The sequence below is a fragment of the Salmo salar genome, chromosome ssa26, assembly GCF_905237065.1.
Source record: "Salmo salar chromosome ssa26, Ssal_v3.1, whole genome shotgun sequence".
Taxonomy (NCBI): Eukaryota; Metazoa; Chordata; class Actinopteri; order Salmoniformes; family Salmonidae; genus Salmo; species Salmo salar.
This window is the reverse complement of record NC_059467.1, coordinates 45,686,368-45,711,964: the sequence shown is the minus strand read 5'-3', so window position 1 is coordinate 45,711,964 and position 25,597 is coordinate 45,686,368. Positions and strand designations below refer to the sequence as shown.

Sequence of the window (25,597 nt, the reverse complement as noted above, 5' to 3'; positions counted from 1 at the left end):
TGACAGGACTCTACACACTGACACATTGACAGTACTCCACACACTGACAGGACTCTACACATTGACAGGACTCTACACACTGACAGGATTCTACACACTGACACACTGTCAGGACTCTACACACTGACAGGACTCTTCACACTGACAGGACTCTTCACACTGACAGGATTCTACACACTGACAGGACTCTACACACTGACAGGATTCTACACACTAACAGGACTCTACACACTGACAGGACTCCACACACTGACAGGACTCCACACACTGACAGGACTCCACACACTGACAGGACTCTACACACTGACAGGACTCTACACACTGACACATTGACAGTACTCCACACACTGACAGGACTCCACACACTGACAGGACTCCACACACTGACAGGACTCTACACACTGACAGGACTCTACACACTGACAGGACTCTACACACTGACACATTGACAGTACTCCACACACTGACAGGACTCTACACATTGACAGGACTCCACACACTGACAGGACTCTACACACTGACAGGATTCTACACACTGACAGGACTCTACACACTGACAGGACTCTACACACTGACAGGACTCTACACACTGACAGGACTCAACACACTGACAGGATTCTACACACAGACAGGACTCTACACACTGACAGGACTCTACACACTATATACAATATACAATGTGAGCAAATTAGGTGCAATAAGGGAGGTAAAGGCAAAAAAGGACATGGTGGCAAAGTAAATACAATATAGCAATTAAAACACTGGAATGAAAGATTTGTAGTGGAAGAAAGTGCAAAGTAGAAATAGAAATAATGGGGTGCAAAGGAGCAAAATAAATACATTAATTCATAAATACAGTAGGGGAAGAGGTAGTTGTTTGGGCTAAATTATAGATGGGCTCTGTACAGGTGCAGTAATCTGTGAGCTGCTCTGACAGCTGGTGCTTAAAGCAAGTGAGGGAGATAAGTGTAGATTTTTGTAGTTCGTTCCAGTCATTGGCAAAAGAGAACTGGAAAGAGAGGCGGCCGAAGGAGGAATTGGCTTTGGGGGTGACCAGAGAGATATACCTGCTGGAGCGCGTGCTACAGGTGGGTGCTGCTATGGTGACTGGCGAGCAGAGATAAGGGGGGACTTTACCTAGCAGGGTCTTGTAGATGACCTGGAGCCAGTGTGTTTGGCGATGAGTATGAAGTGAGGGCCAGCCAACGAGAGCGTACAGGTCGCAGTGGTGGGTAGTATATGAGGCTTTGGTGACAAAACAGATGGCACTGTGATAGACTTCATCCAATTTATTGAGTAGGGTATTGGAGGCTATTTTGTAAATGACATCGCCAAAGTCGAGGATCAGTGGGATGGTCAGTTTTACGAGGGTATGTTTGGCAGCATGAGTGAAGGATGCTTTGTTGCGAAATAGGAAGCCAATTCTAGACTTAACTTTGGATTGGAGATGTTTGATGTAAGTCTGGAAGGAGAGTTTACAGTCTAACCAGACACCTAGGTATTTGTAGTTGTCCACGTATTCTAAGTCAGAACCGTCCAGAGTAGTGATGCTGGACGGGCGGGCAGGTGCAGGCAGCGATCGGTTGAAGAGCATGCATTTAGTTTTACTTGTATTTAAGAGCAGTTGGAGGCCACGGAAGGAGAGTTGTATGGTATTGAAGCTCGTCTGGAGGGTTGTTAACACAGTGTCCAAAAAAGGGCCAGAAGTATACAGAATGGTGTCGTCTGCGTAGAGGTGGATCAGAGACTCACCAGCAGCAAGAGCGACATCATTGATGTATACAGAGAAAAGAGTTGGCCCAAGAATTGAACCATGTGGTACCCCCATAGAGACTGCCAGAGGCCCGGACAACAGGCCCTCCGATTTGACACACTGAACTCTATCAGAGTAGTTGGTGAACCAGGCGAGGCAGTCATTTGAGAAACCAACCAACAATATAGCTGCTTACTTTCTCCTGTTATTTTTATTCTACCTTGTTATTTTTAGTACTACATTGATTACTACATTGTTGGTGTCAGAGTTAGTAAGAAAAAGGCATTTGACTGTACTTGTGCAGGTGATGTTAAAACTTCAACTTGTATGGTTGAATGTGTACTGTGAATATGAGGCTGTGTCAGAGTGGCTGGTGCAACATTCACTAACCAGCTTCCCATTGTCCTCCCCACTCCCTCATCCCCCCCCCCTCTCCTTACCCCTCCTCTCTCTCTCATTCCCCCCCTCTCTCCTTACCCCTCCTCTCTCTCTCATTCCCCCCCTCTCTCCTTACCCCTCCTCTCTCTCTCTCCTTACCCTCCCCTCTCTCCTTACCCCTCTCTCTCCTTACCCCTCCCCTCTCTCTCTCTCCTTACCCTCCCCTCTCTCTCCTTACCCTCCCCTCTCTCTCCTTACCCTCCCCTCTCTCTCCTTACCCTCCCCTCTCTCTCCTTACCCTCCCCTCTCCATTCTACTCCCCCTCCATTGTCCTCCCCACTCATTTCCCCCTCTCTCTCTCCTTACCCCCATCTCCATTCTCCTCCCCCCTCTCCTTCTACCCGTTCTCTCCATTCTCCCTCTATACTCCTCAATCTCAATTCTATACTCCTCGTCACCTTCTCAAACCCCATTTCTGATCCAATTGGTTTTGAGGAGACAAGGAGAGAGGACGTGAGGAGAATGAGATCTTCACAAAGACTGGTCACTAACCCCCCTCTCTCCTCTCTTACCCATCCTCATTCTCCACTTCTCCCTCTCCTGTGCCAGATGGATTGAACAGTATCTACTGTTAGTGAAGAGGTCAGACAGTCCTTCCCCTCCCCCTTTCAACTCTCCATCTTTAACCTCCATTAGAAAATGGACATCTCAAAACAAAAACTAAAGTAAAACTTTAAAAAATAATCATAACAAAGAGACTGAGGTTTGGTCATTGAGATAAACACCTAGTTCATCTTCTCTTTATTCCTACAGCTGTACAGAGCTCTCTCTCTCTCTCTCTCTCTCTCACACACAGTCATCATTAGAAAATATACAAACTACAAATGAAACGTTTAGGTCTACATCGCGACGCATTGGATATAACAAAACACTGATAATACAGTGGTATGATAAAAAAAATGACATCATTCATCATCATCTTCCTCCTCCTCTTCATCGCTGATGACGTATTTCTTTGCCTTCTTGGGTTCCACCTCCTCCTCGTCATCCTCCTCAGCCTTCCTCTTCCCTGAACTCTCCCCTTCCTACAGAGAGAGGAGAGAGAGTGGGGGAGAAAGAGGGAGGGGGGAGAGAGACAGGAAAAATGTGATTTGACTCACTTCAGATCTGCCTCAAAGTGCTTTGTTACCTGAACTAGATTCCTATATGTAGTGATTCACACTGTCTTCTGCTGGTAGATCATAGGACTGCACCCTCTGTCACAACTCATCTCTCCATTCTCTCACTGTACTAACACCTGTGTGTGTGTATGTGTGTGTGTGTGTGTGTGTGTGTGTGTGTGTGTGTCTCACCTCATCAGAGTCTAGTTTCTTGGCCTTGAGCAGTCTCTGGGCTTTATCATCATCAGAACCCTCATCACTGTCAGACGAGTAGATCCTAGCACGCTCCTCTATATGGAGGGAGGAGAGGGACGGAAGAGAGGGGGACGGAAGAGGGGGGGGACGGAGCAGAGGAGGGGGACGGAAGAGAGGAGGGGGACGGAAGAGAGGAGGGGGACGGAAGAGAGGAGGGGGACGGAGCAGAGGAGGGGGACGGAGCAGAGGAGGGGGACGGAACAGAGGGGGGGACGGAGGAGAGGGGGGGACGGAGGAGAGGGGGGGACGGAGCAGAGGAGGGGGACGGAGGAGAGGAGGGGGACGGAGCAGAGGAGGGGGAGGGAGGAGGGGGAGGGAAGAGAGGAGGGGGACGGAGCAGAGGAGGGGGACGGAGGAGAGGAGGGGGACGGAGGAGAGGAGGGGGACGGAGGAGAGGAGGGGGACGGAGGAGAGGGGGGGACGGAGGAGAGGGGGGGGACGGAGGAGAGGGGGGGAGGGAAGAGAGGAGGGGGAGGGAAGAGAGGAGGGGGAGGGAAGAGAGGAGGGGGAGGGAAGAGAGGAGGGGAGGGAAGAGAGGAGGGGGACGGAGCAGAGGAGGGGGACGGAGCAGAGGAGGGGGACGGAGCAGAGGAGGGGGACGGAGCAGAGGAGGGGGACGGAGCAGAGGAGGGGGACGGAGCAGAGGAGGGGGACGGAGCAGAGGAGGGGGACGGAGCAGAGGAGGGGGACGGAGCAGAGGAGGGGGAGGGAAGAGAGGAGGGGGAGGGAAGAGAGGAGGGGGACGGAGCAGAGGAGGGGGAGGGAAGAGAGGAGGGGGAGAGAGGAGGGGGAGGGAAGAGAGGAGAGGAGGGGGAGGGAAGAGAGGAGGGGGAGGGAAGAGAGGAGGGGGAGGGAAGAGAGGAGGGGGAGACGGTGTAGAGAAAGGGAGAGAACGCATTAACATGAGCAAATACAAACACTTTCGCTGTCTCCTCAGCCCTGGTATTTGACCTGGATGTGTCTCTGTTTAGATATGGTGTGTTTCCTCACCCCTCAGTCCTCCTCCTCCTCCTTTGTATTTGCTCTTGATGGCGGCCAGGCTGACCGACTCGTCCCCCTCCTCATCGTCGTCATAGCGATCAGGCTCCAGGTAACCGGCGCTCAGACCTCGTTGGTGCTGCTTCTCTCTCATCCGCCGCTGTTGGCCCTCACGGCGGATAGACGCACGCAGACGCTCCTCCTCTTTCTGTAGGGGGAGGGAGAGAGGAAGGGAGGAGCAGGAGGAGAGACGGGTCAACATTTTAACCCCTCAAATGAGATAAGGTGTCGTCCTGTCTATTTGAAATGTTCTGAGAAAAAAATAGGAGACTGTAATCAGCAATAGAAGCCCAGTCAGTGCTTCTAGTAACAACAGAAAGTCTGTCTCGTCTACAGACTAGTTATTATACTGAACAAAAATATAAAACGCAACATGTAGTGTTGGTCCCATGTTTTTAATGAGCTGATATAAATTATTCAAGAAATGTTCCATAAGCACAAAAAGCTTATTTCGCTCAAATGTCCACAAATTTGTTTACATCCCTGTTAGTGAGAATTTCTCCTTTGCCAAGATAATCCATCCATCTGACAAGTGTGGAATATCAAGAAGCTGATTAAACAGCATGATCATTACTCAGGTGCACCTTGTGCTGGGGCCAATAAAAGGCCACTCTAAAATGTGCAGTTTTGTCACACAATACAATGCCACAGATGTCTCAAGTTTTGAGGGATCGGGCAATAGGCATGCTGACTGCAGGAATGTCCAGATAATTTTATGTTAATTTCTCTACCATAAAGCACCTCCGTAACATCGTTTTAGAGAATTTGGCAGTACGGCCAACTGGCCTTACAACCCCAGACCACGTGTAACCACGCCAACCCAGGACCTCTACATCCGGTTTCTTCACCTGTGGGATCATCTGAGACCAGCCACCCGGACAGCTGATGAAACTGTGGGATCATCTGAGATCAGCCACCCAGACAGCTGATGAAACTGTGGGATCATCTGAGATCAGCCACCCAGACAGCTGATGAAACTGTGGGATCATCTGAGACCAGCCACCCAGACAGCTGATGAAACTGTGGGATCGTCTGAGACCAGCCACCAGACAGCTGATGAAACTGTGGGATCATCTGAGACCAGCCACCAGACAGCTGATGAAACTGTGGGTTTGCACAACTGAAGAATTTCTGTACAAACTGTCAGAAACCGTCTCAGGGAAGCTCATCTGCGTGCTCGTCGTCTTCATCAGGGTCTTGACCTGACTGCAGTTCAGTTGTAACCAACTTCAGTGGGTAAATGCTCACCTTTGATGGCAACAGGCACACTGGAGAAGTTTCAACTGTACCGGGCAGATGGCGTTGTGTGGGCGAGCGGTTTGCTGATGTCAACGTTATGAACAGAGTGCCCCATGATGGCGGTGGGGTTATGGTATGGGCAGGCATGAGTTACAGACAACGAACCTAATTGCATTTTATCAATGGCCGTTTGAATGCACAGAGATACTGTGACGAGACCCTCAGGACCATTGTCGTGCCATTCATCCACCGCCATCACCTCATGTTTCAGCATGATAAAGCACGGCCTCATGTTGCAAGGATCTGTACACAATTCCTGGAAGCTGAAAATGTCCCAGTTCTTCCATGGCCTGCATACTCACCAGACATGTCACCCATTGAGCATGTTTGGGATGCTCTGGATCAACGTATAGAACAGCGTGTTCCAGTTCCCGCCAATATCCAGCAACTTCACACAGCCATTGAAGAGGAATGGGACAACATTCCACAGGCCACAATCAACAGCCTGATCAACTCTATGTGAAGGAGATGTGTGGTGCTGCATGAGGCAAATGGTGGTCAAGCCAGATACTGACTGGTTTTCTTTATCTAAGGTATCTGTGAACAACAGATGCATATCTGTATTCCCAGTCATGTCAAATCCATAGATCAAGGCCTAATGAATGTATTTTAATTTACTGATATGAACTGTAACTCAGTAAAATCTTTTAAATGGTTGCATTTTTGCGTTAATATTTTTGTTGAGTGTAGTTCTGCCAACATTACACCACACATCTCTTAACCTTATTACATGACATCCTATATGAAACCACACAGTCCAGTGTGTGTTACCTTGATCATCTCGTTGCGTTGAGACTCAGGGTCTCGTCCAGCCATGGGCAGTATTCTAATCTTCTGGGTCTTAGAGCAGCGGTCAGCCAGAGAGAGGGTCATCTTCCTGTGGGTGGCGCTGTCTGTTGAGTGGGGTCTGGAGAGAGAACACACAATAATAGCTTTATATCTCAAATCAGATATTCATGTTTATTCCTTCAGACTGAAAGAGGAACAGACTCTCAGAATTCTGTACCAAAACAAGTCCCGTTGTATTCTAATAATGTACCAAAACAAGTCCCGTTCTATTCTAATAATGTACCAAAACAAGTCCCGTTGTATTCTAGTACTTTACCAAAACAGGTCCCGTTCTATTCTAATAACGTACAAAAACAAATCCCGTTCTATTCTAATAACGTACAAAAACAAGTCCGGTTCTATTGTAATACTTTACCAAAACAAGTCCCGTTCTATTCTAATAATGTACCAAAACAAGTCCCATTCTACTCTAATAGTTTACCAAAACAAGTCCCATTCTATTCTAGTACTTTACCAAAACAAGTCCCATTCTACTCTAATAGTTTACCAAAACAAGTCCCATTCTATTCTAGTACTTTACTAAAACAAGTCCCGTTCTATTCCAGTACTGTACCAAAACAAGTCCCGTTCTATTCTAATAACGTACCAAAACAAGTCGCGTTCTACTCTAGTACTTTACCAAAACAAGTCCCATTCTATTCTAGTACTGTACCAAAACAAGTCCCGTTCTATTCCAGTACTGTACCAAAACAAGTCCCGTTCTATTCCAGTACTGTACCAAAACAAGTCGCGTTCTACTCTAGTACTGTACCAAAACAAGTCCCATTCTACTCTAATAGTTGACCAAAACAAGTCGAATTCTATTCTAGTACTTTACCAAAACAAGTCCCATTCTACTCTAATAGTTTACCAAAACAAGTCCCGTTCTATTCCAGTACTGTACCAAAACAAGTCCCGTTCTATTCCAATAACGTACCAAAACAAGTCCCGTTCTATTCTAGTACTTTATCAAAACAAGTCCCGTTCTACTCTAGTAATGTACCAAAACAAGTCCCGTTCTATTCTAATAATGTACCAAAACAAGTCCCGTTCTATTCAAGTACTTTACCAAAACAAGTCCCGTTCTATTCTAGTACTTTACCAAAACAAGTCCCGTTCTACTGTAATACTTTACCAAAACAAGTCCCATTCTACTGTAATACTTTACCAAAACAAGTCCCGTTCTACTCTAATAGTTTACCAAAACAAGTCCCGTTCTATTCTAGTACTGTACCAAAACAAGTCCCGTTCTACTGTAGTAATGTACCAAAACAAGTCCCGTTCTATTCTAATAATGTACCAAAACAAGTCCCGTTCTATTCTAGTACTGTACCAAAACAAGTCCCGTTCTATTCTAGTACTGTACCAAAACAAGTCCCGTTCTATTCTAGTACTGTACCAAAACAAGTCCCGTTCTATTCTAGTACTGTACCAAAACAAGTCCCGTTCTACTGTAATACTTTACCAAAACAAGTCCCGTTCTACTGTAATACTTTACCAAAACAAGTCCCGTTCTACTGTAATACTTTACCAAAACAAGTCCCGTTCTATTCTAGTACTGTACCAAAACAAGTCCCGTTCTATTCTAGTACTGTACCAAAACAAGTCCCTTTCTATTCTAGTACTGTACCAAAACAAGTCCCGTTTTATTCTAATACTTTACCAAAACAAGTCCCGTTCTATTCTAGTACTGTACCAAAACAAGTCCCGTTCTACTGTAATACTGTACCAAAACAAGTCCCATTCTATTCTAGTACTGTACCAAAACAAGTCCCGTTCTATTCTAGTACTGTACCAAAACAAGTCCCGTTCTATTCTAGTACTGTACCAAAACAAGTCCCGTTCTATTCTAATACTTTACCAAAACAAGTCCCGTTCTATTCTAATATTTCCATTTCAGTCATTTAGCAGACGCTCTTATCCAGAGCGACTTACAGTAGTAAATGCATACATTTCACACATTTCCATACTGGTCCCCCATGGGAATCGAACCCACAACCCTGGCGTTGCAAACACCATGCTCTACCAACTGAGCCACACGATTTCCACAACAAGCCCGTTCTATTCTAATATTTCCAAAACAAGCCCCGTTCTATTCTAATACTTTTACTGTAAGCAGCTTGGCTAAAGGTAGACAGTAACCCACTCTGTTCTGATCTCTCAGATAAGACGTGTTTGGACGGAGCTCAGCTTAGATACTGTGTTGTTGTTCACTATTCCATCTGGACGGAGCTCAGTTTAGATAATATGTTGTTGTTCACTATTCCATCTGGACGGAGCTCAGCTTAGATACTGTGTTGTTGTTCACTATTCCATCTGGACGGAGCTCAGCTTAGATACTGTGTTGTAGTTCACTATTCCATCTGGACGGAGCTCAGCTTAGATACTGTGTTGTTGTGCACTATTCCATCTGGACATAGCTTAGCTTAGATACTGTGTTGTTGTGCACTATTCCATCTGGACGGAGCTCAGCTTAGATACTGTGTTGTTGTGCACTATTCCATCTGGACGTTGCTCAGCTTAGATACTGTGTTGTCCACTATTCCATCTGGACGGAGCTCAGCTTAGATACTGTGTTGTTGTTCACTATTCCATCTGGACGGAGCTCAGCTTAGATACTGTGTTGTTGTTCACTAGTCCATCTGGACGGAGCTCAGCTTAGATACTGTGTTGTTGTTCACTAGTCCATCTGGACGGAGCTCAGCTTAGATACTGTATTGTTCACTATTCCATCTGGACGGAGCTCAGCTTAGATACTGTGTTGTTGTTCACTAGTCCATCTGGACGGAGCTCAGCTTAGATACTGTATTGTTCACTATTCCATCTGGACGGAGCTCAGCTTAGATACTGTATTGTTCACTATTCCATCTGGACGGAGCTCAGCTTAGATACTGTGTTGTTGTTCACTAGTCCATCTGGACGGAGCTCAGCTTAGATACTGTGTTGTTGTTCACTATTCCATCTGGACGGAGCTCAGCTTAGATACTGTGTTGTTGTTCACTATTCCATCTGGACGGAGCTCAGCTTAGATACTGTGTTGTTGTTCACTAGTCCATCTGGACGGAGCTCAGCTTAGATACTGTGTTGTTGTTCACTATTCCATCTGGACGGAGCTCAGCTTAGATACTGTGTTGTTGTTCACTAGTCCATCTGGACGGAGCTCAGCTTAGATACTGTGTTGTTGTTCACTATTCCATCTGGACGGAGCTCAGCTTAGATACTGTGTTGTTGTTCACTAGTCCATCTGGACGGAGCTCAGCTTAGATACTGTATTGTTCACTATTCCATCTGGACGGAGCTCACCTTAGATACTGTGTTGTTGTTCACTAGTCCATCTGGACGGAGCTCAGCTTAGATACTGTGTTGTTGTTCACTATTCCATCTGGACGGAGATCAGCTTAGATACTGTGTTGTTCACTAGTCCATCTGGACGAAGCTCAGCTTAGATACTGTGTTGTTCACTAGTCCATCTGGACGGAAGGTGTTCCTGTATCGGTGCATGATGCCTTTCAAAGCTTTGGGTTGGGGCTCAGACAAAGGGCAAGGTGTGTGTGTGTGTGTGTGTGTGTGTGTGTGTGTGTGTTTGTGTGTGTGTGTGTATGTATAGACAGTGTTACCTGAAGGTGAGTTTGGTCTTGAACACAGCCTGTCCCTGTAGTCCAGTCCCTTGTCTGATGAACAGGTGGTTGTGGTCTCCTTGGAGAGGAGCTTTATACACATCAAACACCTCGTTACCCAGGTGGAGAGACATGCTGTGGAGACAGAACACATCAAACACCTCGTTACCCAGGTGGAGAGACATGCTGTGGAGACAGAACACATCAAACACCTCGTTACCCAGGTGGAGAGACATGCTGTGGAGACAGAACACATCAAACACCTCGTTACCCAGGTGGAGAGACATGCTGTGTTGACAGAACACATCCACAGATACATACACACGTAAACACACATTTCCCATGGTCAAATCAATGTATTAATTATTAATTCAAGCACAATCATCAGGAGTCCAGCGTTACTCCTCTTCATCAGGAGTCCAGCGTTACTCCTCTTCATCTAGCCCTCTGAGGATCTTGCGGTCGTGTGTGTGTGTGTGTGTGTGTGTGTGTGTGTGTGTGTGTGTGTGTGTGTATGCTGACCTGCCGTCAGACCACTTGACGATGCGGGCATTACTCTCTCTGCTCTCGTTCATCTCCTCGTCTTTCTTGGCTCTCCACCGGATAGTATTCTCCACCTGAACACAGAACACTGTCCCATCACACACAACACCGTCCCATCACACACACACACAACACCGTCCCATCACACACACACACACAACACCGTCCCATCACACACACACACACAACACCGTCCCATCACACACACACACACAACACCGTCCCATCACACACACACACACAACACCGTCCCATCACACACACACACACAACACCGTCCCATCACACACACACACACAACACCGTCCCATCACACACACACAACACCGTCCCATCACACACACACAACACCGTCCCATCACACACACACAACACCGTCCCATCACACACACACAACACCGTCCCATCACACACACACAACACCGTCCCATCACACACACACAACACCGTCCCATCACACACACAACACCGTCCCATACACACACACACACACACAACACCGTCCCATCACACACACACACACACACACACACACAACACCGTCCCATCACACACACACAACACCGTCCCATCACACACACACAACACCGTCCCATCACACACACACAACACCGTCCCATCACACACACACACAACACCGTCCCATCACACACACACACACAACACCGTCCCATCACACACACACACAACACCGTCCCATCACACACACACACAACACCGTCCCATCACACACACACACAACACCGTCCCATCACACACACACACACCACCGTCCCATCACACACACACACACAACACCGTCCCATCACACACACACACAACACCGTCCCATCACACACACACACAACACCGTCCCATCACACACACACACAACACCGTCCCATCACACACACACACACACCACCGTCCCATCACACACACACACCACCGTCCCATCACACACACACACACACACAACACCGTCCCATCACACACACACAACACCGTCCCATCACACACACAACACCGTCCCATCACACACACAACACCGTCCCATCACACACACACACACACCCGTCCCATCACACACACACACAACACCGTCCCATCACACACACAACACCGTCCCATCACACACACAACACCGTCCCATCACACACACAACACCGTCCCATCACACACACACACACACACACAACACCGTCCCATCACACACACACACACACACACAACACCGTCCCATCACACACAACACCGTCCCATCACACACACACACAACACCGTCACATCACACACACACAACACCATCCCATCTCACACACACAACACCGTCACATCACACACACAACACCGTCACATCACACACACAACACCGTCACATCACACACACACAACACATCACTGTCCCATCACACCGTCACATCACTGTCCCATCATTGTCCCATCACACACTTACACACAACATTGTCCCATCACACACACACACAACACTGTCCCATCACACACACACAACACCGTCCAATCACACACACACAACACCGTCCCATCACACACACACACACACACAACACCGTCCCATCACACACACACACACCGTCCCATCACACACACACACACACACACCGTCCCATCACACACACACAACAACGTCCCATCACACACACACAACACCGTCCCATCACACACACACAACACCGTCCCATCACACACACACACCGTCCCATCACACACACACACCGTCCCATCACACACACAACACCGTCCCATCACACACACACACACCGTCCCATCACACACACACACACACACACACACCGTCCCATCACACACACACAACACCGTCCCATCACACACACAACACCGTCCCATCACACACACACAACACCGGTCCCATCACACACACACACAGCACCGTCCCATCACACACAACACCGTCACATCACACACACACACACAACACCGTCCCATCACACACACACACACAACACCGTCCCATCACACACACACACACAACACCGTCCCATCTCACACACACAACACCGTCCCATCACACACAACACCGTCACATCACTGTCCCATCACACCGTCACATCACTGTCCCATCATTGTCCCATCACACACACACACACAACATTGTCCCATCACACACACACACACACAACATTGTCCCATCACACACACACAACACCGTCCCCATCACACACACACAACACCGTCCCATCACACACACACAACAACGTCCCATCACACACACACACAACACCGTCCCATCACACACACACACACACACACACTGTCCCATCACACACACACACACACCGTCCCATCACACACACACACACGTCCCATCACACACACACAACAACGTCCCATCACACACACACAACACCGTCCCATCACACACACACACAACACCGTCCCATCACACACACACACAACACCGTCCCATACACACACACACAACACCGTCCCCATCACACACACACACCGGTCCCATCACACACACACACCGTCCCATCACACACACACACCGTCCCATGACACACACACACCGTCCCATGACACACACACAACAACGTCCCATCACACACACACACACAACACCGTCCCATCACACACACAACACCGTCCCATCTCACACACACAACACCGTCCCATCACACACACACACAACACCGTCCCATCACACACAACACCGTCCCATCACACACACACAACACCGTCCCATCACACACACACAACACCATCCCATCACACACACACAACACCGTCCCATCACACACACACACACACAACACCGTCCCATCACACACACACACACAACACCGTCCCATCACACACACACAACACCGTCCCATCACACACACACAACACCGTCCCATCACACACACACACAACACCGTCCCATCTCACACACACAACACCGTCACATCACACACACACAACACCGTCACATCACTGTCCCATCACACACAACACCGTCACATCACACACAACACCGTCACATCACACACAACACCGTCCCATCACACACACACAACACTGTCCCATCACACACACACACAACACCGTCCCATCTAACACACACAACACCGTCACATCACACACACAACACCGTCACATCACACACAACACCGTCCCATCACACACACAACACCGTCCCATCACACACACACAACACCGTCCCATCACACACACACAACACCGTCCCATCACACACACACAACACCGTCCCATCACACACACACAACACCGTCCCATCACACACACAACACCGTCACATCACCGTCCCATCACACAAACACACACAACACCGTCACATCACTGTCCCATCACACACAACACCGTCACATCATTGTCCCATCACACACACACCACCGTCCCATCACACACACACACACACACCACCGTCCCATCACACACACACACACCACCGTCCCATCACACACACACACACCACCGTCCCATCACACACACACACACCACCGTCCCATCACACACACACACACCACCGTCCCATCACACACACAACACCGTCCCATCAACACACACACACACACACACACAACACCGTCCCATCACACACACACAACACCGTCCCATCACACACACACAACACCGTCCCATCACACACACACACAACACTGTCCCATCACACACACACAACACCGTCCCATCTCACACACACAACACCGTCCCATCTCACACACACAACACCGTCACATCACACACACAACACCGTCACATCACACACAACACCGTCCCATCACACACAACACCGTCCCATCACACACACAACACCGTCCCATCACACACACACAACACCGTCCCATCACACACACACACAACACCGTCCCATCACACACACACACAACACCGTCACATCACAGTCCCATCACACACACAACACCGTCACATCACTGTCCCATCACACACAACACCGTCACATCATTGTCCCATCACACACACACCACCGTCCCATCACACACACACACACACACACCACCGTCCCATCACACACACACACACACACACACACCACCGTCCCATCACACACACACACACCACCGTCCCATCACACACACAACACCGTCCCATCCACACACACACACACACACACACACAACACCGTCCCATCACACACACACACAACACAATCCCATCACACACACACAACACCGTCCCATCACACACACACACAACACCGTCCCATCACACACACACACACACAACACCGTCCCATCACACACACACACACAACACCGTCCCATCACACACACACACACACACACAACACCGTCCCATCACACACACACACAGACACCGTCCCATCACACACACACACACACAAAACACCGTCCCATCACACACACACACACAAAACACCGTCCCATCACACACACACAACACCGTCCCATCACACACACACAACACCGTCCCATCACACACACACAACACCGTCCCATCACACACACACACACACACACACACACACAACACCGTCCCATCTCACACACACAACACAGTCACATCACACACACAACACCGCCACATCACACACACAACAACATCACATCACTGTCCCATCACATCACTGTCCCATCATTGTCCCATCACACACACACACAACATTGTCCCATCACACACACACACAACACCGTCCCATCACACACACACCGTCCCATCACACACACACAACACCGTCCCATCACACACACACACAACACCGTCCCATCACACACACACACAACACCGTCCCATCACACACACACACACACACAACACCGTCCCATCACACACACACACACACAACACCGTCCCATCACACACACACACAGCACCGTCCCATCACACACACACACAACACCGTCCCATCACACACACACACACAACACCGTCCCATCACACACACACACACAACACCGTCCCATCACACACACACACACAACACCGTCCCATCTCACACACACAACACCGTCCCATCACACACAACACCGTCACATCACTGTCCCATCACACCGTCACATCACTGTCCCATCACACCGTCACATCACTGTCCCATCACACACACACACACAACATTGTCCCATCACACACACACACAACATTGTCCCATCACACACACACACAACATTGTCCCATCACACACAACACCGTCCCATCACACACACACAACACCGTCCCATCACACACACACAACACCGTCCCATCACACACACACAACACCGTCCCATCACACACACACAACACCGTCCCATCACACACACACAACACCGTCCCATCACACACACACAACACCGTCCCATCACACACACACAACACCGTCCCATCACACACACACAGCACCGTCCCATCACACACACACAGCACCGTCCCATCACACACACACAGCACCGTCCCATCACACACACACAACACCGTCACATCACTGTCCCATCACACCGTCACATCACTGTCCCATCATTGTCCCATCACACACACACACACACAACACCGTCCCATCACACACACACACACAACACCGTCCCATCACACACACACAACAACGTCCCATCACACACACACACACACAACACCGTCCCATCACACACACACACACACACACCGTCCCATCACACACACACACACACACACCGTCCCATCACACACACACACACACACACCGTCCCATCACACACACACACGTCCCATCACACACACACAACGTCCCATCACACACACACACAACACCGTCCCATCACACACACACACCGTCCCATCACACACACACACCGTCCCATCACACACACACACCGTCCCATCACACACACACACCGTCCCATCACACACACACCGTCCCATCACACACACACACCGTCCCATCACACACACACACCGTCCCATCACACACACACACCGTCCCATGACACACACACAACAATGTCCCATCACACACACACACAACACCGTCCCATCACACACACAACACCGTCCCATCTCACACACACAACACCGTCCCATCACACACACACAACACCGTCCCATCACACACAACACCGTCACATCACTGTCCCATCACACCGTCACATCACTGTCCCATCACACACACACACAACATTGTCCCATCACACACACACACAACATTGTCCCATCACACACACACACAACATTGTCCCATCACACACACACACAACATTGTCCCATCACACACACACAACACCGTCCCATCACACACACACAACACCGTCCCATCACACACAACACCGTCCCATCACACACACACAACACCGTCCCATCACACACACACAACACCGTCCCATCACACACAACACCGTCCCATCACACACACACACACACAACACCGTCCCATCACACACACACAACACCGTCCCATCACACACACACAACACCGTCCCATCTCACACACACAACACCGTCACATCTCACACACACAACACCGTCACATCACACACACACAACACCGTCACATCACTGTCCCATCACACACAACACCGTCACATCACACACAACACCGTCACATCACACACAACACCGTCCCATCACACACACACAACACTGTCCCATCACACACACACAACACCGTCCCATCACACACAACACCGTCCCATCTAACACACACAACACCGTCACATCACACACACACAACACCGTCCCATCACACACACACACCACCGTCCCATCACACACACACACACAACACCGTCACATCACCGTCCCATCACACAAACACACACAACACCGTCACATCATTGTCCCATCACACACACACCACCGTCCCATCACACACACACACACCACCGTCCCATCACACACACACACACCACCGTCCCATCACACACACACACACCACCGTCCCATCACACACACACACACCACCGTCCCATCACACACACAACACCGTCCCATCACACACACACACACACACACACACACACAACATCGTCCCATCACACACACACAACACCGTCCCATCACACACACAACACCGTCACATCACACACAACACCGTCCCATCACACACAACACCGTCCCATCACACACACAACACCGTCCCATCACACACACACAACACCGTCCCATCACACACACACAACACCGTCCCATCACACACACACAACACCGTCACATCACACACACACAACACCGTCACATCACCGTCCCATCACACACACACAAAACCGTCACATCACCGTCCCATCACACACACAACACCGTCACATCACTGTCCCATCAAACACACACCGTCACATCATTGTCCCATCACACACACACCACCGTCCCATCACACACACACACACACACCACCGTCCCATCACACACACACACACCACCGTCCCATCACACACACACACACACACACCACCGTCCCATCACACACACACACACACCACCGTCCCATCACACACACACACCGTCCCATCACACACACACACCGTCCCATCACACACACACAACACCGTCCCATCACACACACAACACCGTCCCATCACACACACAACACCGTCCCATCACACACACAACACCGTCCCATCACACACACACACACACAACACCGTCCCATCACACACACACACACACAACACCGTCCCATCACACACACACACAACACCGTCACATCACACACACACAACACCATCCCATCTCACACACACAACACCGTCACATCACACACACAACACCGTCACATCACACACACAACACCGTCACATCACACACACACAACACCGTCACATCACTGTCCCATCACACCGTCACATCACTGTCCCATCATTGTCCCATCACACACTTACACACAACATTTTCCCATCACACACACAACACCGTCCAATCACACACACACAACACCGTCCCATCACACACACACACACACACACACCGTCCCATCACACACACACACACACACACACACCGTCCCATCACACACACACAACACCGTCCCATCACACACACACACCGTCCCATCACACACACACAACACCGTCCCATCACACACACACAACACCGTCCCATCACACACACACAACACCGTCCCATCACACACACACACACACAACACCGTCCCATCACACACACACACACAACACCGTCCCATCACACACACACACAGCACCGTCCCATCACACACACACACAACACCGTCCCATCACACACACACACACAACACCGTCCCATCACACACACACACACAACACCGTCCCATCACACACACACACACAACACCGTCCCATCTCACACACACAACACCGTCCCATCACACACAACACCGTCACATCACTGTCCCATCACACCGTCACATCACTGTCCCATCATTGTCCCATCACACACACACACAACATTGTCCCATCACACACACACACACACAACATTGTCCCATCACACACACACAACACCGTCCCATCACACACACACACAACACCGTCCCATCACACACACACAACGTCCCATCACACACACACACACAACACCGTCCCATCACACACACACACACACACCGTCCCATCACACACACACACACACCGTCCCATCACACACACACACACACGTCCCATCACACACACACAACAACGTCCCATCACACACACACAACAACGTCCCATCACACACACACAACACCGTCCCATCACACACACACACAACACCGTCCCATCACACACACACACAACACCGTCCCATCACACACACACACCGTCCCATCACACACACACACCGTCCCATCACACACACACACCGTCCCATCACACACACACACCGTCCCATGACACACACACAACAACGTCCCATCACACACACACACAACACCGTCCCATCACACACAACACCGTCACATCACTGTCCCATCACACCGTCACATCACTGTCCCATCACACACACACACAACATTGTCCCATCACACACACACACAACATTGTCCCATCACACACACACACACACAACATTGTCCCATCACACACACACACAACATTGTCCCATCACACACACACACACACACAACATTGTCCCATCACACACACACACAACATTGTCCCATCACACACAACACCGTCCCATTAAACACACACAACACCGTCCCATCACACACACACAACACCGTCCCATCACACACACACAACACCGTCCCATCACACACACACAACACCATCCCATCACACACACACAACACCGTCCCATCACACACACACACAACACCGTCCCATCACACACACACACACACACAACACCGTCCCATCACACACACACAACACCGTCCCATCACACACACACAACACCGTCCCATCTCACACACACAACACCGTCACATCACACACACACAAAACCGTCACATCACCGTCCCATCACATCACACACAACACCGTCCCATCACACACAACACCGTCCCATCACACACACACAACACTGTCCCATCACACACACACAACACCGTCCCATCTAACACACACAACACCGTCACATCACACACACAACACCGTCCCATCACACACAACACCGTCCCATCACACACACAACACCGTCCCATCACACACACACAACACCGTCCCATCACACACACACACACAACACCGTCACATCACCGTCCCATCACACAAACACACACAACACCGTCACATCACTGTCCCATCACACACAACACCGTCACATCATTGTCCCATCACACACACACCACCGTCCCATCACACACACACACACACCACCGTCCCATCACACACACACACACCACCGTCCCATCACACACACACACACCACCGTCCCATACACACACACACACCACCGTCCCATCACACACACAACACCGTCCCATCACACACACACACACACACACACACACAACACCGTCCCATCACACACACACAACACCGTCCCATCACACACACACAACACCGTCCCATCACACACACACAACACCGTCCCATCACACACACACACAACACCGTCCCATCACACACACACACAACACCGTCCCATCACACACACACACAACACCGTCCCATCACACACACACAACACTGTCCCATCACACACACACAACACCGTCCCATCACACACAACACCGTCCCATCTCACACACACAACACCGTCACATCACACACACAACACCGTCACATCACACACAACACCGTCCCATCACACACAACACCGTCCCATCACACACACAACACCGTCCCATCACACACACACAACACCGTCCCATCACACACACACAACACCGTCCCATCACACACACACACACAACACCGTCACATCACCGTCCCATCACACACACAACACCGTCACATCACTGTCCCATCACACACACCACCGTCACATCATTGTCCCATCACACACACACCACCGTCCCATCACACACACACACACACCACCGTCCCCATCACACACACACACCACCGTCCCATCACACACACACACACACACCACCGTCCCATCACACACACACACACACACCACCGTCCCATCACACACACAACACCGTCCCATCACACACACACACACACACACAACACCGTCCCATCACACACACACAACACCGTCCCATCACACACACACACAACACCGTCCCATCACACACACACACAACACCGCCCATCACACACACACACACACACGTCCCATCACACACACACACACACACACACACACACACAACACCGCCCCATACACACACACACACAGACACCGTCCATCACACACACACACACACACACAAACACCGTCCCATCACACACACACAAAACACCGTCCCATCACAGACACACACAACACCGTCCCATCACACACACACACACACACCGCCCCATCACACACACACACACACACACACCACCGCTCCATCACACACACACACACACACACCACACACACCGTCCATCACACACACACACACACACAACACCGTCCCATCACACACACAACACCGTCCCATCACACACACACACAACACCGTCCCATCACACACACACACCGTCCCATCACACACACACACAACACCGTCCATCACACACACACACACACAACACCGTCCCATCACACACACACACACACACACACACACACACACACACAACACCGTCCCATCACACACACACACACACAAAACACCGTCCCATCACACACACACACACAAACACCGTCCCATCACACACACACAACACCGTCCCATCACACACACACAACACCGTCCCATCACACACACACACACACACACACACAACACCGTCCCATCTCACACACACAACACAGTCACATCACACACACAACAACGTCACATCACTGTCCCATCACATCACTGTCCCATCATTGTCCCATCACACACACACCACATTGTCCCATCACACACACACACAACACCGTCCCATCACACACACACACCGTCCCATCACACACACACAACACCGTCCCATCACACACACACAACACCGTCCCATCACACACACACAACACCGTCCCATCACACACACACACAACACCGTCCCATCACACACACACACAACACCGTCCCATCACACACACACACACAACACCGTCCCATCACACACACACACACAACACCGTCCCATCACACACACACACACAACACCGCCCATCACACACACACACAGCACCGTCCATATCACACACACACACAACACCGTCCCATCCACACACACACACAACACCGTCCCATCACACACACACACACAACACCGTCCCATCTCCACACACAACACCGCCCCATCACACACAACACCGTGCATCACTGTCCATCACACGGCACATCACTGTCCCATCACACCGCCACATCACTGTCCCATCACACACACACACAACATTGTCCCATCACACACACACAACATTGTCCCATCACACACACACACAACATTGTCCCATCACACACAACACCGTCCATCACACACACACAACACCGTCCCATCACACACACACAACACCGTCCCATCACACACACAACACCGTCCCATCACACACACACAACACCGTCCCATCACACACACACAACACCGTCCCATCACACACACACAACACCGTCCCATCACACACACACAACACCGTCCCATCACACACACACAGCACCGTCCCATCACACACACACAGCACCGTCCCATCACACACACACAGCACCGTCCCATCACACACACACAACACATCACTGTCCCATCACACCGTCACATCACTGTCCCATCACACCGTCACATCACTGTCCCATCATTGTCCCATCACACACACACAACATTGTCCCATCACACACACACACAACACCGTCCCATCACACACACACACAACACCGTCCCATCACACACACACAACACCGTCCCATCACACACACACACACAACACCGTCCCATCACACACACACAACACCGTCCCATCACACACACACAACAACGTCCCATCACACACACACACACAACACCGCCCATCACACACACACACACACACACACCGTCCCATCACACACACACACACACACACACCGTCCCATCACACACACACACCGTCCCATCACACACACACACACACACCGCTCCCATCACACACACACACAACGCCCCATCACACACACACAACACCGTCCCATCACACACACACACCGTCCCATCACACACACACACCGTCCCATCCACACACACACCGTCCCATCACACACACACACCGTCCCATCACACACACACACCGTCCCATACACACACACACACCGTCCCATCACACACACACCGTCCCATGCACACACACAACAACGTCCCATCACACACACACACAACACCGTCCCATCACACACAACACCGTCCCATCTCACACACAACACCGCCCCATCACACACACAACACCGCCCCATCACACACAACACCGTCACATCACTGTCCTATCACACCGCCACATCACTGTCCCATCACACACACACAACATTGTCCCATCACACACACACACAACATTGTCCATACACACACACACACACAACATTGTCCCATCACACACACACACAACATTGTCCCATCACACACAACACCGTCCCATCACACACACACAACACCGTCCAATCACACACAACACCGTCCCATCACACACACACAACACCGTCCCATCACACACACACAACACCGTCCCATCACACACAACACTGCCCCATCACACACACACACACAACACCGTCCCATCACACACACACAACACCGTCCCATCACACACACACAACACCGCCCCATCTCACACACACAACACCGTCACATCACACACACCAACACCGTCCATCACTGTCCCATCACACACAACACCGCCACATCACACACAACACCGTCACATCACACACAACACCGTCCCATCACACACACACAACACTGTCCCATCACACACACACAACACCGCCCCATCACACACAACACCGTCCCATCTAACACACACAACACCGCCACATCACACACACACAACACCGCCCCATCCACACACACACCACCGTCCCATCACACACACACACACAACACCGTCACATCACCGTCCCATCACACAAACACACACAACACCGTCACATCATTGTCCCATCACACACACACCACCGTCCCATCACACACACACCACCGTCCCATCACACACACACACACACCGTCCCATCACACACACACACCACCGCCCATCACACACACAACACCGCCCCATCACACACACACACACACACACACACACACACACACATCGTCCCATCACACACACACAACACCGCCCCATCACACACACAACACCGTCCCATCACACACACACAACACCGTCCATCACACACACACAACACCGCCCCATCACACACACACAACACCGTCCCATCACACACACACAACACCGTCCCATCACACACAACACCGCCCCATCTCACACACACAACACCGTCACATCACACACACAACACCGTCCCATCACACACAACACCGTCCCATCACACACAACACCGCCCATCACACACAACACCGTCCCATCACACACACACAACACCGCCCTATCACACACACACAACACCGTCCCATCACACACACACAACACCGCCCTATCACACACACACAACACCGCCCATCACACACACACACAACACCGTCCCTATCACACACACACACAACACCGCCCCATCACACACACACAGCACCGCCCCATCACACACACACACAACACCGTCCCATCACACACACACACAACACCGCCCCATCACACACACACACAACACCGTCCCATCTCACACACACAACACCGTCCCATCACACACAACACCGTCACATCACTGTCCATCACACGCCACATCACTGTCCCGTCATCACACACACACACACAACATTGTCCTATCACACACACACACACAACATTGTCCCATCACACACACACACACACAACACGTCCCATCACACACACACAACACCGCCCCATCACACACACAAACACCGCCCCATCACACACACACAACACCGCCCCATCACACACACACACAACACCGTCCCATCACACACACACACCGCCCCATCACACACACACACACCGCCCCATCACACACACACACCGTCCCATCACACACACACACCGCCCCATGACACACACACAACAACGTCCCTATCACACACACACAACACCGCCCCATCACACACAACACCGTCACATCACTGTCCCATCACACCGCCACATCACTGTCCCATCACACACACACACAACATTGTCCCATCACACACACACACACACAACATTGTCCCATCACACACACACACAACATTGTCCCATCACACACACACACA

The 25,597-nt window shown here is 50.5% G+C and overlaps 1 protein-coding gene across 1 annotated transcript in view; it reads right to left on the bottom strand.

Moving 5' to 3' along the window:
- Nucleotides 1-2,895: 2,895 nt before the first annotated feature.
- LOC106594225 (RNA polymerase-associated protein LEO1) overlaps nucleotides 2,896-25,597 on the bottom strand; it is a 69,116-nt gene continuing 46,414 nt past the window's right edge. The window contains 6 exon segments of the mRNA XM_045708516.1: nucleotides 2,896-3,216; nucleotides 3,484-3,581; nucleotides 4,537-4,732; nucleotides 6,655-6,790; nucleotides 10,329-10,463; nucleotides 10,851-10,945. Of these exon segments, the coding sequence (XP_045564472.1) occupies nucleotides 3,097-3,216; nucleotides 3,484-3,581; nucleotides 4,537-4,732; nucleotides 6,655-6,790; nucleotides 10,329-10,463; nucleotides 10,851-10,945 (780 nt within the window). The 3' untranslated portion in view covers nucleotides 2,896-3,096.